Consider the following 14420-nt stretch of genomic DNA (forward strand, 5'->3'; position numbering starts at 1 on the left):
CATCCTTCCCTGAGGCACGTAACTGAGTGCAGGAGATAGGGAGCAAGAACAAGAGAAATTAAATCTAATTGAAATTCTGTAAGCAATCTCATCCTCATTTGCAGGTATTCAGCTCCTCATTCATTTTAGACAACAGATATTTTTCTGAATAAGCTTTAGAAAGATGAAAGCACCTTTTAGAGAGCAAGTCATCAAAAAGGTTTGGTGCTTAAGCATTATGAGCAACCTGATTCTTGTGAATGTCAGTCATTAGGCTGTAGGGCCTTGCCAGTTGTAATTTACATGTGAGCCAACTAAATGAAGCTCAAAAATTGTTCTCAGTAGTGGAGTAGAATTTGTTTTCTGTAGGTCAAACCAATCTACAATAGTAGAAATGTACACCTAGCTCAGTTTAGTGGAATTTTAATCTTGTTTGAATCCATTAGTGACAATCCATTCTGCTACATGAACAGAGCAGGTCTGTTTTTAGGGAGCTGCGACTGCACGAATTTTCTTTTATATCTTCTGGAAGCAGAAGTATTGCAACAGGTAGAGCTTAGAGGGCACATCTATGGGTCTGTGTTTTGCCACCCACACTGCACTGAAAATCCTGTATCACATAGCAGTTACACCCATCTTGTGGTGTCATGCTGCAAATGGAATGGTGTGATGTGCAGAGGATTTCCGTGAGACTACCCCATAAATATGGCTAGAAAGCCAATTAGTAATTGCTATTAAATATTAATTTTCTCTGAAACAGTTTCAGAGAATTGTTCATAATTTGTCTTTAGATCTAGAGGAAAATCTGAAATATCCAAAGGCGAAAATGCAGGAAGTTAATCTACTGATTGCGTTTCTTTCCAGAGGACAAAGTGGGAGTCATTGATAAGTGTGGGAGAGCTTTTTGTTTCGAATGATTTATAAGAGTTGGAGAAAGGTGTTGCTTGTGTTGCAGAGACCTTGTTAAGATACCGTAGTTGTACACCTCTGCTTTTCAGTCTCTTCTTTACAAGTAGCCTTGAACACATGGAAATTCTGTATTGTCCTTACACTTTATTTAGCAAATACGGAAATGATAGCTGAAATATTTAAAACCGGAGATTACTAACTTTTTAAAAAGAAAATCTAAAGAAGAAGTAGTAAAAGCTGTGAAATTCAGTGGTTCGTTCTTGCAGTGATGAAGTTCTATAACCTTAAGGTATCTTTTAAATTTATTTGTTTGCTTCTTAAAAGAGCTTTACATCTCCACCCTAAACCATTTACATTAAATTTCCATATTCTTCATTGCTTTTGCTGTTCAGAAGGCAGCTGATAGATTTTTTTCCCCCTCCTCCAGAACTACTAGATAATCAGTGAACACTCCACTTTAGAAAGAGACCTCTAGAAGTTAAAAATATTTGTGGAGGCCTGATAATGACTTCCATACTTTAGACCTTTTGGATTTACTTGAATGTAACCTAAGATTAAAATTTCATATTATTCAAACCATTTGGACCTGTCTTTATTGCAGCTACAATTTTCTGGTGAGTTTTTTAGCAGAGGTAAGAGTTAAGCCTTTGAAATATAACTGCTGTTGCAGGCTTCACACGAGTCCCTGCTGTGGTTGTGCATGGCTTCAGAGGAAGGAAAAGGAGAAGTCAGTGGCAAGGACAGGGCTTGCCTTTTCATCAGCTGTTTTATGTGACAACATTAGAATTTCACCTTTATTGAGCCACAATGATGAAGGGCTTAACACTGCAAGATGCTAAGCAGCCTGGCTTTGATTTAAGAATGAACCTAAATCTGTTCTTAATTCTATGCATTTAAATATTCCCACTGAAGTCACTGGATTGAATCAGAAATACCGTGACAGTCTTAAAGCTCAAGTAGATTTCTTGTTTGTATGTTTGGACTGGCACTGGGTGACTGAAAATGATGGTAAGCTATGGTCTTTGAGGAAAGATCAGAGAGGAAGGTGAGTTAAGAGTGAAGAAGAGAGGAAGGACACTGGAGTTGGAGATTTGAGTAGGGAGAACTCATAAGAAGAACCAAGAGAGAGGCCTGCAGTCAGGTATTTCAAGAGGAGACATTTAAATGAGAGGTTAGCAGGAATAGGAAGTCCTAGCAGGAAGAAAATAAGAGTTTTGAAGAAATTATATGAAATGCTAAAATAGAATAGAAAATAACTTTTACCAACAAGGTTAAAAAAGGGACATTGGTTGATAAAGAAGGTACAACAAAGGTGAAAGACTGCCAAAAAAATATTTCCTCTTTCAGTGGGAATGGGAAAAATATTGTCACTGAGAAAGAAGAAAATTTTTGAAGAAGTGAGGATAATGTGGGGGAGCACAAAAGTGTTTTGTAACCAAGTGGGTGATTGTTTGTGCTCCTATAATTGATATTTCTCTGGCTGATTTCTACCTCAACACCAAATGAAGAGATGAAAATAGATATTTGAGCACTAGTTTATATTGAATGATTTTGTCAACCTGGTCTGGAATCTGTAAGTAGAGAATTCAAGTTATTTTGGTTACTGTTTTACTTAGGCTGTTTCTTCCCAGGGTATCCTGACATGTCTGTGGAATGGACACAGTGTGACTGTCTCAGTGTAAGGCTGTCCCCTTCCTTCTCCAGAGATGCTGTCCTTGCAAGGCCAGGAGCTGGACTTGAATGATCCTTGTGGGTCCCTACCAACTCAGGATATTCTATCATTCTGTATTCTGTGCTCTTTCCATATATATGTAGAATGAACCTGGGGGAGAACCCACCTATCTTGCTTGAGAAGCTGCCTTGTGCTGCAAATAAACACAGAAATAGTTGGAAGATAACAGGACTCTCTTTATGACCAGCATTTTATCTAGTGTTTTTAAAAGTGGTTCAGCATTCTGAATGTCTTAAAATATTCCTATAAGGGAAGATTTTCCATACTTTCACACTGATGCACTTGAAAAAATCAGGTTCTTTTCCCTCCCCATTGTGAACTATAGAATATGTTATAATAAGAAAAAAGTGCTGGGGGTGAACAGTTGCCTTATCCTTTTAACCTCAGAAATTAATCAAATTAAGCTTCAATATTTAAATATTTCAATAGTATGATACTAAGTGATGAACTTAATTTCTGTCAACTGATCAAGTCATCAGCCCTAACTTACACAGAAAAAGGGAACTGGTTGAAATGCATAAGTTAAAATGCGTTTAAAACCCCCAAAATGCATAAAACCCCCACTCATACCTCTGTAGAAATACATTAATATGCTCATTCTGTAATATGTAGCAAATCTGGTGCAATTTTCACATAGAAGCTCTCATACAGAAGCTGTACCTTCTTCCAGCTAGAGTGAGATCATGTTATGTCTTGTTCAAGTGGAGAAGGAAGCAAGTATCCTCCTGAATCACTGTGCTCTACAGTGGAGACTGAAGAGCCATGAAGGTTTCTTATGCTTGTATCAGTTGACTGTGATATTCTAAGAAAAAAAAAATCTATCTTTTCTAGTTAATAAGGAATACGGTGTATAGATGGAATCTAACCAGAATGACTAATGGATAATTTCATTTAAGGGCAAGATTGTGAGTTTCCAGGACCTTTTTTCCAGAAAACTGGCATGTGTGAATTCAAAAGCATCTTCTACCACTGTTTGCATTGCTTTATAAAACAGTGATACACAGAATTAGCTGGATGGGTATCAAAATAAGCAAGGAAAACTAAATAATTCTTACCTTTTAGATTTCTTTAGTTTCATCTCAATGTAGAACCAGTGAGCGTGACCAGGTCAGGCTGAAGCTGTATAGTGCAGCTGATGAAAGTGAATTAATAAAACCAGTGCACCATGAGCTTGTGGGAATGCAAGTTTTTTCTGCTGTGATATAGGCATAAAGAAAAGATTTTGTAAATATAATTTCTGTTTTTGTTTAAGCTTTTTATGAGGGAAACAGCATGCAGTAGTTCACATGATATTAATTTTATGATTTTATTTGTATAAGGAATGAAATAGTTATCCTTTACCTTAGTAATTCAGTTGTGTGTAACACTGTAGATGCTTGTTTGGTGTTTGAAAGCAAATAGATAATTCTTTCCTTGTAGTTTTACTTTTTAGTTTTTTACATCATTATAATTTTCCCCTTGTACGCAATTTCTTTGTGCCACAGTGAGCATTTCTAAAAGCATTAATACCGTGTGAACCAAAGGAGGAAATAATCATGGCACATGTGAATCAAGATATTTTGCTTTCTGAAGACTCGTTCAACCTTTTGTCTCTGGAAATAAGCACATATTTTTCTGAAGTTATGAATATAAAAGCCAATAAATACATTGTTCTTTTACTGAGAGTGTGTATGTTGACTCAGGATGAAGTCCTGACTGAGTTATGGAACCCTGAAAATGATGACCCATTAGGAGATAGAGCTCAAATTTTATTCAGTAGAGGGGTTACTGCAAGTATCAACAGTAATTGTACATAAATAGTAACTGTGTATGTGAATGTGTATCATTTGCATTTTAAATTTGCCTGGCAGCATCTTGGGGGCATCTTGTTTTCTTCCATTTTAAAAATCTGAATAGCACCTGTAATTAAGGAAGAGAACTGAGCCCTGGAAGCTAGGTAGGACTTCCATCTATTGATCTGTGTAAGCCCGGCTTACGCTGTCAGGGGAGAAGCAGTCAACTGCTGAGCTGCTTTGTCACTGACATAAGCTGAGAGAGGATTTTTTTTTTTTTTTTTTTTTTTTTTGTCTATACTGTTTATACACCAGTCTATAGACCTGCTGGCTGGTTGAATTTTAAAGAGTGCGGAGGTTTAAAGACTTGTCCCCCGAGGGATGCTCCTGCCAGTTGGGAAGCGAGCTGAGGCTGCTCTGCAGAAGTTGAGTGCACGTGTGCTGGCCAGGGAGGCACGGGCGGCGCTGGGGGAGCGCTGGGCTGGGGAACGCTGCAAAACAGACCCATAATTTTCGGGTTGTTTAGTCAAAATATTGAGCTAATACCTTTGGTTTTTTTGTTTTTGTTTTCTTCTTCTCGTGTGATAATTTATTCTGAGAGAGTACAATGGGGAACATAAATGAATACATTTCCATACCCGATTCTGAGTCAGTGCTAAGCTTACCAGACAGCAATTAAAATCCTTGGTAGTGAGGAGAAAATAATTTCCTATAGTGTGAGAATAGGTGCAGATTTAGAAAAAGAATGACATACTATTTCTTTGGAACAGGAAAACAACAAACCTTATGAGCCTGAAGAGGAAGACTATTTGGAAACATTTAGGAAATTCCCGAGTTAAAAGTTTTGATTAGCCTGTTCTGTTTGCTTTCTTTCATTAGAGTTTATTATTGCTACTACTAGCATCCTGTGTGCTGGTTCCTGACTGCAGAAGTTCAGATGTTTACCTGCCCTCTTTGTATTTTGCTCCTTACTCTTCTGCAGTGGGCATTCACAGCAGGATGGTGCTTGAGGAGTTCCTTTTGGGAGAGTATTATATGTACTGCTGTTGTTCATAATGGAGTTAATAACCTGTCCCAAAACACAACTGTGCCTTTCATACACTTTATCTGTGTGACAAAGTAAAAGTTCTAAAGATTTCTTGAAGTCTCTTTTATGACTTAGAAATTATGAAAATGTTGACTTTTTCATTTTGTACCACATGATGATTTATTGGGGCACATCATATACCTTTAAAATGTTGTAACTAGCACATGCCTATTGTAGTCAGTCATCTTTTTCCTGAACTATTCAGCCCTTGCTGATTAACTTGGATGGGTTCTTTATGTTTTACACTATCCACTGAGCCAGGCAAATGTTTAAAGTAAATAGTCATTCTAGTGTGTAGGAATTTAAATACATAATTTCCCCTAATGGGAGCTCAACATGCAATAAACAGTGTTCAGGCTGGAGAGTGCTAACATCCTAGATCAACTTCTTAAACACTCACATGCAGCTCTGGAAATTTGCAATCAATATGCATTTTCTGTATCCAGAAATACATGTCTGTTGGTCTGCTACAAAAAGGGAATTGTGTAGCTTTGACCAACTGCATTGATGCTGACTGTTCTGTCTCTTCGTAGCTGAAGGGTTTCACAAGGGGTTTGTTTTCCCAGTTGGGAGCAAGGAAATAAAACCTGTTTTTCTAGGATCTTGTAAAGTCATTGTTTAATATTTGCTGCTAACTGATCTGGTAATTCACTTTTTTTAAAAAAAAAAAAAAAAAGAAAAATGTTGAGTACCTTGAGAGCATTTTTATATTTTAATTAACACATTTTATTTGCCACTAAACAGCTTCTGAAATAAAATCGTGCAAGAAAGAGTGACATTATCCTTTCAGGCTATGGTACGAATGTAGATCCGGTGGATTTTGCGCTCCCCCCCCCCTTCTCTTTATTGATAGGAAGACTTGCTTGTGAAATCCAAAGGGTTAATCATATAAATTTCTGCTTTGGACCAGCAGACGATTTCCATCATTTTCAGCGTTTGACTATGGAACATGTATAGAGTTGTTATACCTCTCTGTAATTCATTCTGCTGCCAACTTCATTCCCTTTTCTCTGCCTGCATTTTAATTGAAACAACATTTGTATTTTTGAGCCAGGATCTGTCAGAAGTCCCTGTGGCTAGTCTGTGGTACAAGTAGCAGCAGACGTGGCTTACCCATATGGTGTGGTGCTTCTTGTAAAATCCATATGGCCTTGTTGAAGGGAATCCCAGCGGGGATGTGAAGGGTGTTAATACCCTTCAGGCCAGGCCTTTCCCTCCTGGGGCTTCTGTGGCATTGTCTTTGCAATCTGCCAAAGCACAAACTTAATTCCTTTTTAATAATCAATTATTTCAGTCCAGGAACGTGTGCTGTATTTTTGCAAACTTATATTCCTTGAATTTATTATTTGTTATGAGTGTTTTTGGTCATTTTTTAAAAGCAAACCTTTGAAAAGCCTTTTCAAAAACCTATAACTTTATTTCTTTTACTTACATTTTCAGGAAGTGCTGAACAGCGTTCCAAAGTTCTGCTTTCCTTTTGACATTGAAAGGTACGTGCTACAGTTATCATTTATTTAAAAATTTGCAATAGAAAGTTATATTTAGCATAATTGCAAGCAAGGATTTAAAGAAAAGGAAAATGTAATGTACTCCCTAAGCTTGCACCTGCAGATGAGAAAACATGCCCTTTGTTGTTCAAGTAAGTATGAAGTCACTAGTAGGAAGCTATCACAGCAAAATGCAACCTTTACAGAATTTTGGGGATATCTCTGTCGAGGTAGAGCTACGTTCTGACTCCCAGTTTTGTCCATTTTAATTGTAAACACCATCTGTGTTAGTATAAGGATATAACATACTTTCCTTCAAGCAGCAAGCTTCATAAAAATGTTACCAGGATATAAAAACTCACTGAGCAGTACTGCAAGCATGTTGGTTTGAGTTCAAAGAAATTGAGACTTTAATTGCATGGAAGTAGCTGAATATGCAATTGATTTTTCTCAGAGAAGAATCAAGACCGTTATTTATAATTAATAGTCCTTACCTTTCTGCTATCAGTTATAATCTGTCTTCCATGTAATGATGCCAGTCATTTAAATTGTTCATATTAAATGTTTTTTATTAATGAAAATATTTATTTGGGCTTGTCAAAATGATTAATGGTAATTAATTTAGTAGATTGAACTCATTTGGTGTGGAAAACTCGTATTGTCCGAATTGGCAAAGATTAAATTAGAAACTTGATTTGCATGATTAATGGAAGATATATCCAGGTACTGTGCTGGTTGAACCAGTTTCAGAACATGGGCATCAGTTGTAGATGGAGATTGAGCGATGAGAAGCATTTTTCAGATGCAAGAAGCTGCTCTCTGTGGAGTAAAAGATGGTGTGTGTGTAGAGAGGAAAGAAGAATCTTTGCAGGAAAACACACTGGCAAAATAAAGATGGTCATAAACACAACTTCCCTGAAGTAAACTAGGTTCAGTCTTTTATAGATGAATTTAATTAAGTTGTTTGGGGTTTGAACTGGTTAAGCTCACTGTCCTTTAAGCTGTTTTAATGACTTAACTAATACGGTTGTCAGTGTTGGCTTTAAAGCATTAAGGTCTTTAATGTGCTTAAGATATGTACAGAATTGTTTAAAATTGGTAATGAAGATAAATAATGGAAATAAAATTTGAGGATAACAGAAAAAGGTGAGGTTCTGTTGCTGCCATCCAGTGGCAAGAAGATAATCAGTGGCAGCAAACAATTATTTTCAAATAACTGGACTTAACTATTCCTGTTGAACCATTCAGAAGGCACTTGGCTGCTTGTATGAGATGGATGAACTTAATCAGTAAACTGTGGGAAAACATGAATTTATAGTATAGCTAAGTATGTATTTTAGCTGAGTGTCTGAAGAGGTAAAAAACAAAGAAAATGGAAAAAAAGAAAATAAAAAGTAATGGCATGTTTGTTGCCTGTCCGTTAATACTCTCTGTGCCCCCATCCCCAGATCATGCTTTTTGACTGTTAGCCCCGTGCTTGACCGTAAAGCAGTGCTCTCAAAGGTGCCAAATTTCTGCAAATTCTGTAAAAACTGGCGGTTGGGCAGAAGGAGGAGAGGTTCCTGGGAGCTGAGGCATACTGACGAGGAGAATAAACCGACGTGGTCAGTCTGGCCCAGTGACGGCTCAGGCGGTGTCTTTGGAACAAGGTGCCGCACTCGCAGCTTCCTGCATAGCTGGGAGCTGAGTGCGGGGATTTGTGGGAGAACCAAAGGCAGTGCGGGATCACGAGAGTATAAAAGAGCACAGACAAGGAGGAGGGGCAGAGCTGCTGTGGAGCAAAGGACAGGAAATGCTGGAAGCTCATTCAGGAAAGCAGGAACTGTTTACTGGCAAGCTGTTTGTGTGAACAGCTTACTGGCTGCTGGGAGTATTTGCCATTTGCTTTCAGTTCAAGCATCTTCTATAGTGTGGACATACATTATTTCTTTTTTTTTTTTTTTTTTTTTAATTTGGATGATAATGATAAAAAAAAGCATTGGGAAAACCACTGCTACAGCTCCTTTTTATATGACTTTTTCCAATGAACATTTAGGATGTGACAAGCATTTTAGTTTTTGTCTAACCATATAAGTGCTTTTCACTTGCCTGATGAAAAAATATATGTATTTTTGTCTTGTATAGAGGATCATGGTAGATGAATACACCTAATACCCCCAAGTATTTTATAGACAGGTTCCAATGGCAATTTCTGTACAGAAAACTGATTGAACTTAAATACAAAATACCTGTTACATTGACTGAGCATGTTGAACTCTAGAGAGCATGGTTTGTCAGCCTGTATTATGTGTACTACACATGTATAAACTACTTCAAGCAATATCTGAGCCTATTAAGAGCTAGAAATTACCAGTGCTAAAGTGATAACTTCCACTGATTCTGCGATCAAGATACTCAGAACAAAAAAAATGTGACTGTTCCATAGATTACCTCTGTATTTCTATTATAGAGCAGAGTTATAGGGAATGGAGTGTTATTTCTGTTATCTAGCTAAATAAAACTCACTGAAGTAGGAAATCAACATTCTTCAAATTATGGAAATAGCAAAGTTAAAACGCCACTAAAGCACAGTGGTAAAATCATCATCACCTGTTTTCTTTCAGCTCACCTATATTAATTACTGAATTAACTGAAAAATGAATGACATGAGAATCTATATTTGATTTTCTTTTATTCACTGTATTACAGTGATCATAGACAGAGATCCAGATTTAGTTCTCACTATTTGATACTGCTTCCATCCTCTCACCAGATGTACTTTATCTTTTATGTATGTTATTTATAACTGTACACTACTTGTTCTAATTATTAAAAATACATACTTTGAATGGGGATTAAAAATCTAGAGGTAACTCCCATTAAATTTAAACTTTAAGTCAAACCAATAGAGGCACAATGGTGTTAAAAAATTCTTTGACCATCACTTAAACTTTGGGTTTTGTGTATAATTTTTTATTGAAAGCAAGCACATATTGTCATTGCTGCTGGTTATGGCTTACATTTTATTTTGAAGGGATTAAGAAATGAATTGCATCATAGAAGTTCTTGAGCATTTGCTTCAATAACCTATTTTTTTTTTGTGAATAAATTATCTTATGTTTAATAAATGATGCAGTTGTATAACATTCTAACACTTTCCTTATATATATTTACAAATAAGTTCCCTTTGGTACACAATTCCTTTGTTTTTTTTGTATGGACTACGAAGATTTAACAGTTGAGGATATAGAGATTTTTAATTTCCTTTTAGTGTTTGCTAAAGTAACGTTAATGCATCAGACAAAAACACTTTGTCCTCTCTCTTGTTCTTTGAGTCCTTTATGTGAATTCTACACATTTTTCTGCTCTTCTCTTTCTCCAATAGTCGTTTTTATTTTCACTCTTAACCCAAAATTCAGGTGTAACTTTGCAGAGTCGCACACCTCGATCTCTGCATCTGTCAGTTATTTAGGTGGGTGGTGACTAGTGAACAAGTGACCTCTCCTCTTGTTCCTTTTGGAACCATTTCATATTCAGTCCCAAGTTGTGCCACGTCACTGCTTGACCCCTCGTTTTTATCTGTGCTTTGAATCTCTCCCACATCTCTCTGCCATAAGTACCTCCACTCACTTCTTTCATTCCTCAGTCTTTTCCCTTTCAGGCTGAATTTCTCCTGCTGAACGTGTAGCCCATATACCTCTTTAGAGTAAGACACTTTGGGAACTGCCTGCAGGATCAGCATGGAGACAGTGATATGTATCTCATTAATTCTTCCTACAATACTCACCCAATCGCAGGGAAATGTTAGATTTTGGAGTGTAAGCAATGATGCTGCTGCTGCAGTAGACGATTTCTCTTTAGCAGCAGAATATCACTCAAGTATGGGAATTAATGTGAATATTATTTAACTCCTAATCTGTTAAGAGTAATAATATGAGTAATGATAGTAGGAGTGACATCACTGTCACTCTCCTGTTCCTGGCTAATGCTGTTTCTGTTATTTCTGGTGAAAGTCTGTGTAGAAACAAGGCAAGTGCAATACAGTGGCTGTAGAGATCATTGGATTTACAGATCTTGTGCAAGGCAGTTATATCTTACATGAAAGTTTTGCCTTCGAGTAAATAGTTGAGAATGAGAAGTCAATAATCAAGAAAGTATTTCAAGCTCTACAGGTGAAGATAAATAAAATAGCATTTCCTGTACACTTCAGTCATTGCAGTCAGTTTGCTTCCTGTTCCTTTTTTTTCTAAATCGTAAGGGGTTGGGGCTTCTGGGAAGCAGAGCTCAAATGAGATAACTCATTTGGAGCAGAGCAGCCATCCACACAGGGAACCTGTGCTGTGGAGTTGTTGGAGGGGGCCTGGAAATGGAGAAAATAATCCCTGAAGCTTGGATTTGGGGATAGTGATTAGTTGAAGACTGCCCAACCCTGGGTTACTGTCTCTCTATTCTCTCCATCAACTTGTACCACTACCTTAAACATCTGTTTTCCAAATTCCTGTTTGAAATGGTTTCTAATCTATTCTTTGATTTGGGGAAAATGAGGATGAATTTGCTTTTCAGCATTTAGTATGGGAGTTGAAATACCTGTGAAATTTTCAGGTTTAGGTAGCAGCTGCCAAAGCTTCAATCAGAACTATGTACTTCAGTTACACTGGTCAAATATATGAATGTGACATTTTATAATTAATTATACTAGTAACTTTATGACTTATTTTTGAAAAGAAAACACAAATCTGTATTCCCATGCATAAAGTGGTTAATTTTTTGAAAATCTTTAAAAATTCCTAAAATTCTAAGAAAAAATAATTTCAAACATCTTCTGTATTCTAAACTAATTAATTTGGAAGAATAACAACTTTTATTGAGAATAAGGGATACATTTAATGGTTAAATATGCTGGTTTTTGTTTGAAGGAGAATTTCAATTCCTACCTTAATCAGCTCTCTCAAGACTCTCTTAAAATGAGGCCTGAGTGATGGCTGTAATGTAAACAAAAACCTTTAAAATTACTCTTTACCTATTCTGTTGGTACCAAGGAGTCTTTTCTGCATTGTGTAGGTACATACTTAAAAAATTTTAAAACCTATTTTTATTTCTATAGTGAACTGTAATAACCTTGAAAGAGCCCATTGTAGTCTGCAGGGTTAATAAGTATTTACACACATTCTTCACTATTAGTGATTTATTATTGCTGAACTAAGATTAAAAGTAAGCATGCAGGGCAAGAGTTGAAAGTAAGTCAAAAGCAAGGCAGAGGAATGAGTGAGGAGAAGGTCAGTGATGCTTGGGAACAGTTTGTGCCTGCTCTCCCTTGCAAGTGAGCAGTTCATGCTCTCCTCAAGTCGCCAACTAGACCAGTGTTCTGCAGGAAGGTTTTGAAGCTCAGACCAGTTGATCCTGTGATCCAGTAAAAAGTCTAGATAACATTTTGTTTGGGGAATTCTGGTATGTAATAATTGCATTTTATCTGTGCTGATTTTCACGTTAAGAAAACCTTGAGAGGCATCAGTGCTGTGGTTCAGTAGCAGTGCCAGGAGCTGCTGCCTGCCTCTGGAGGTGAGGCTTGATTTCTGAACAACTGAATGTGCTGTGGTGAAACAGAGAGACACAGTCCCCAGGTCACTTGACCCAACATTTGTCTGCATGATGGAACATGCTATATATATATATATATGTTAAAAACTGCAGTGCTAGCACTTCTGGAATGTTTTGTGTGTCTGGTTTGTGCATTGTGGTTGTCGATTGATAGGCAGAAATCCCCAATCAACATTTGTTTTTCTCTGTAAGGCTTGCATGTAGTCAGTTTTAATTCTGCTGGAGAGGAGTAAAAAAACAGGCCTCCTTGCTGCCCCCACATCTTAAGGGGAGCTCTCAAATTAGAAAGCTAGAATTAATTCAGTATTTTAAACTCTGATCAGAAAGTGTCCTCCAGATGGATGGTCACTGGCTTCTGTTAGCTGTTCTTTTGAAGCAAATGGGACCAAATGCAAACTTTGGGGTTCTTGTGGAAATTCAGTCTTAGTCTTGGATTTGTTCTCATTAAAAATCTGGAACTTGCTGCTTACATCTCCTTCTAAACTGTGTGGGAAGCAGTTTTCAAGCCAGGCAACTTTTACATTGACTGTCAAAACATGGAGCTGTCTCTCTTAAAAAAGCAAAGAAAAGATACTGATTTGGGGGTGGTGAAATGGCATTGGAATTGGTTCCCACTGAACTCATAACTTGACTGGGCTATTTTTAATAGAAAATATGAGAAATCTCATTTTTAAAGTGGCTGTGTGTAGTGACATTTTGTTATTCTTAATTTGCAATACTGGTTATTTTCCCATGTCATCTTCAGGTTTTGGGAAGGGAGGCTGCACATGGCTGGAAGCAGGAGATCCTAACTGATGTGAGGTTCTGGGGCTAAGGAATTGTGTTCAGGAAGTAATGGTGTAGTCATTTGTCTGACGTAGGTATACACAGTACATCAAAAGCAATGCCTGCATAGATGGGCATGTATTAACAGTTGCTGGTTATGAGTTATCACTGATCTCTTTAGGTTAAGATGATGGTGCACAGAGACCCCAGCCCAACCATGCCAGGTGTTCTGTGGTGTAAGGAGAAGCCAGTCAGGGCTCTGGAAGCTCCAAGCCTAACAGTGGGACACAGCAGAACAAAAGAGGGAGGGAGCAGGAGGCAGCTGAGGTCACTGCACTGCATTGCCAGTGCTCCTGACTGAGCAGCTGCTGCTGAGGTGCTGTGTGAGCCCCTGGCCACAGTGTGCACAGGGGCACTGAAACCACACTGCAGGTTTCATGGCAGTGTGCTCTCAGGAATAAAGAGGAAAATGCAGAGATGTGAAATAGAAAATTGCTTGGTTGGCAGGGGAGTAATAATGCCCTATTAGTGATGGCTCTCTGTGGTACAGAACCTGAGCAAGGAAGGCCTGAGCAAAAGCCATTGAGCATTTACCATTTAAAGAGCACACTAGAGTTGTTCCAGTCTGTTGAAGACAGCTGAGGAAAGTGTTTGTTCTAATGAGTTAATTACCTAACTAAAAAAAGTCCATTCATTGTCATGTGTTTCCAGTGGTTATATTGGACTTAATGTATCTTGTAATGTATCCACAGGCTTTTGTTTCAGCCTTGTCACTGTATGTTCATGAGGGACTAAACTAAACTGAAAAGAGTGGGAGACTGCAATCTGGGTAGTGGTACCACTTAACTAATCTTTAAGCTTTTGTCATACATGTGTTAAGCAGTATAATGTCCCCGTGTCCTATGTAACTTCTCTTGCCCTTTGATCATCTGCTACTTTCTTTTCCCTAGGAGAAAATTTTCTATATTTTATTTTAGTGGAGATTTAAAAAAACCCAAAACAAGCAAACCAGCAAAAACCTAGCCAAAACCACAACAAAAAAACCCCCAACCCACATTGCAAGGGATAAATTAAAAAAATACTTTGCAGTCTTGGATTGGTAGACTGAGATC

The 14420-nt window shown here is 37.6% G+C and overlaps 1 protein-coding gene across 1 annotated transcript in view; it reads left to right on the forward strand.

Annotated features, from left to right (window-relative positions):
- The window catches only part of DENND1B (DENN domain containing 1B), a 153673-nt gene that overhangs the window by 47610 nt on the left and 91643 nt on the right, over nt 1-14420 (forward strand). Inside the window, exon 4 of the mRNA XM_050307110.1 lies at nt 6920-6969. Within this exon, the coding sequence (XP_050163067.1) occupies nt 6920-6969 (50 nt within the window). The remainder of the gene's footprint in view (nt 1-6919; nt 6970-14420) is intronic.

Source organism: Myiozetetes cayanensis, unplaced genomic scaffold (genome assembly GCF_022539395.1).
Source record: "Myiozetetes cayanensis isolate MyiCay16 unplaced genomic scaffold, myiCay2020 scf12, whole genome shotgun sequence".
Lineage (NCBI taxonomy): Eukaryota > Metazoa > Chordata > Aves > Passeriformes > Tyrannidae > Myiozetetes > Myiozetetes cayanensis.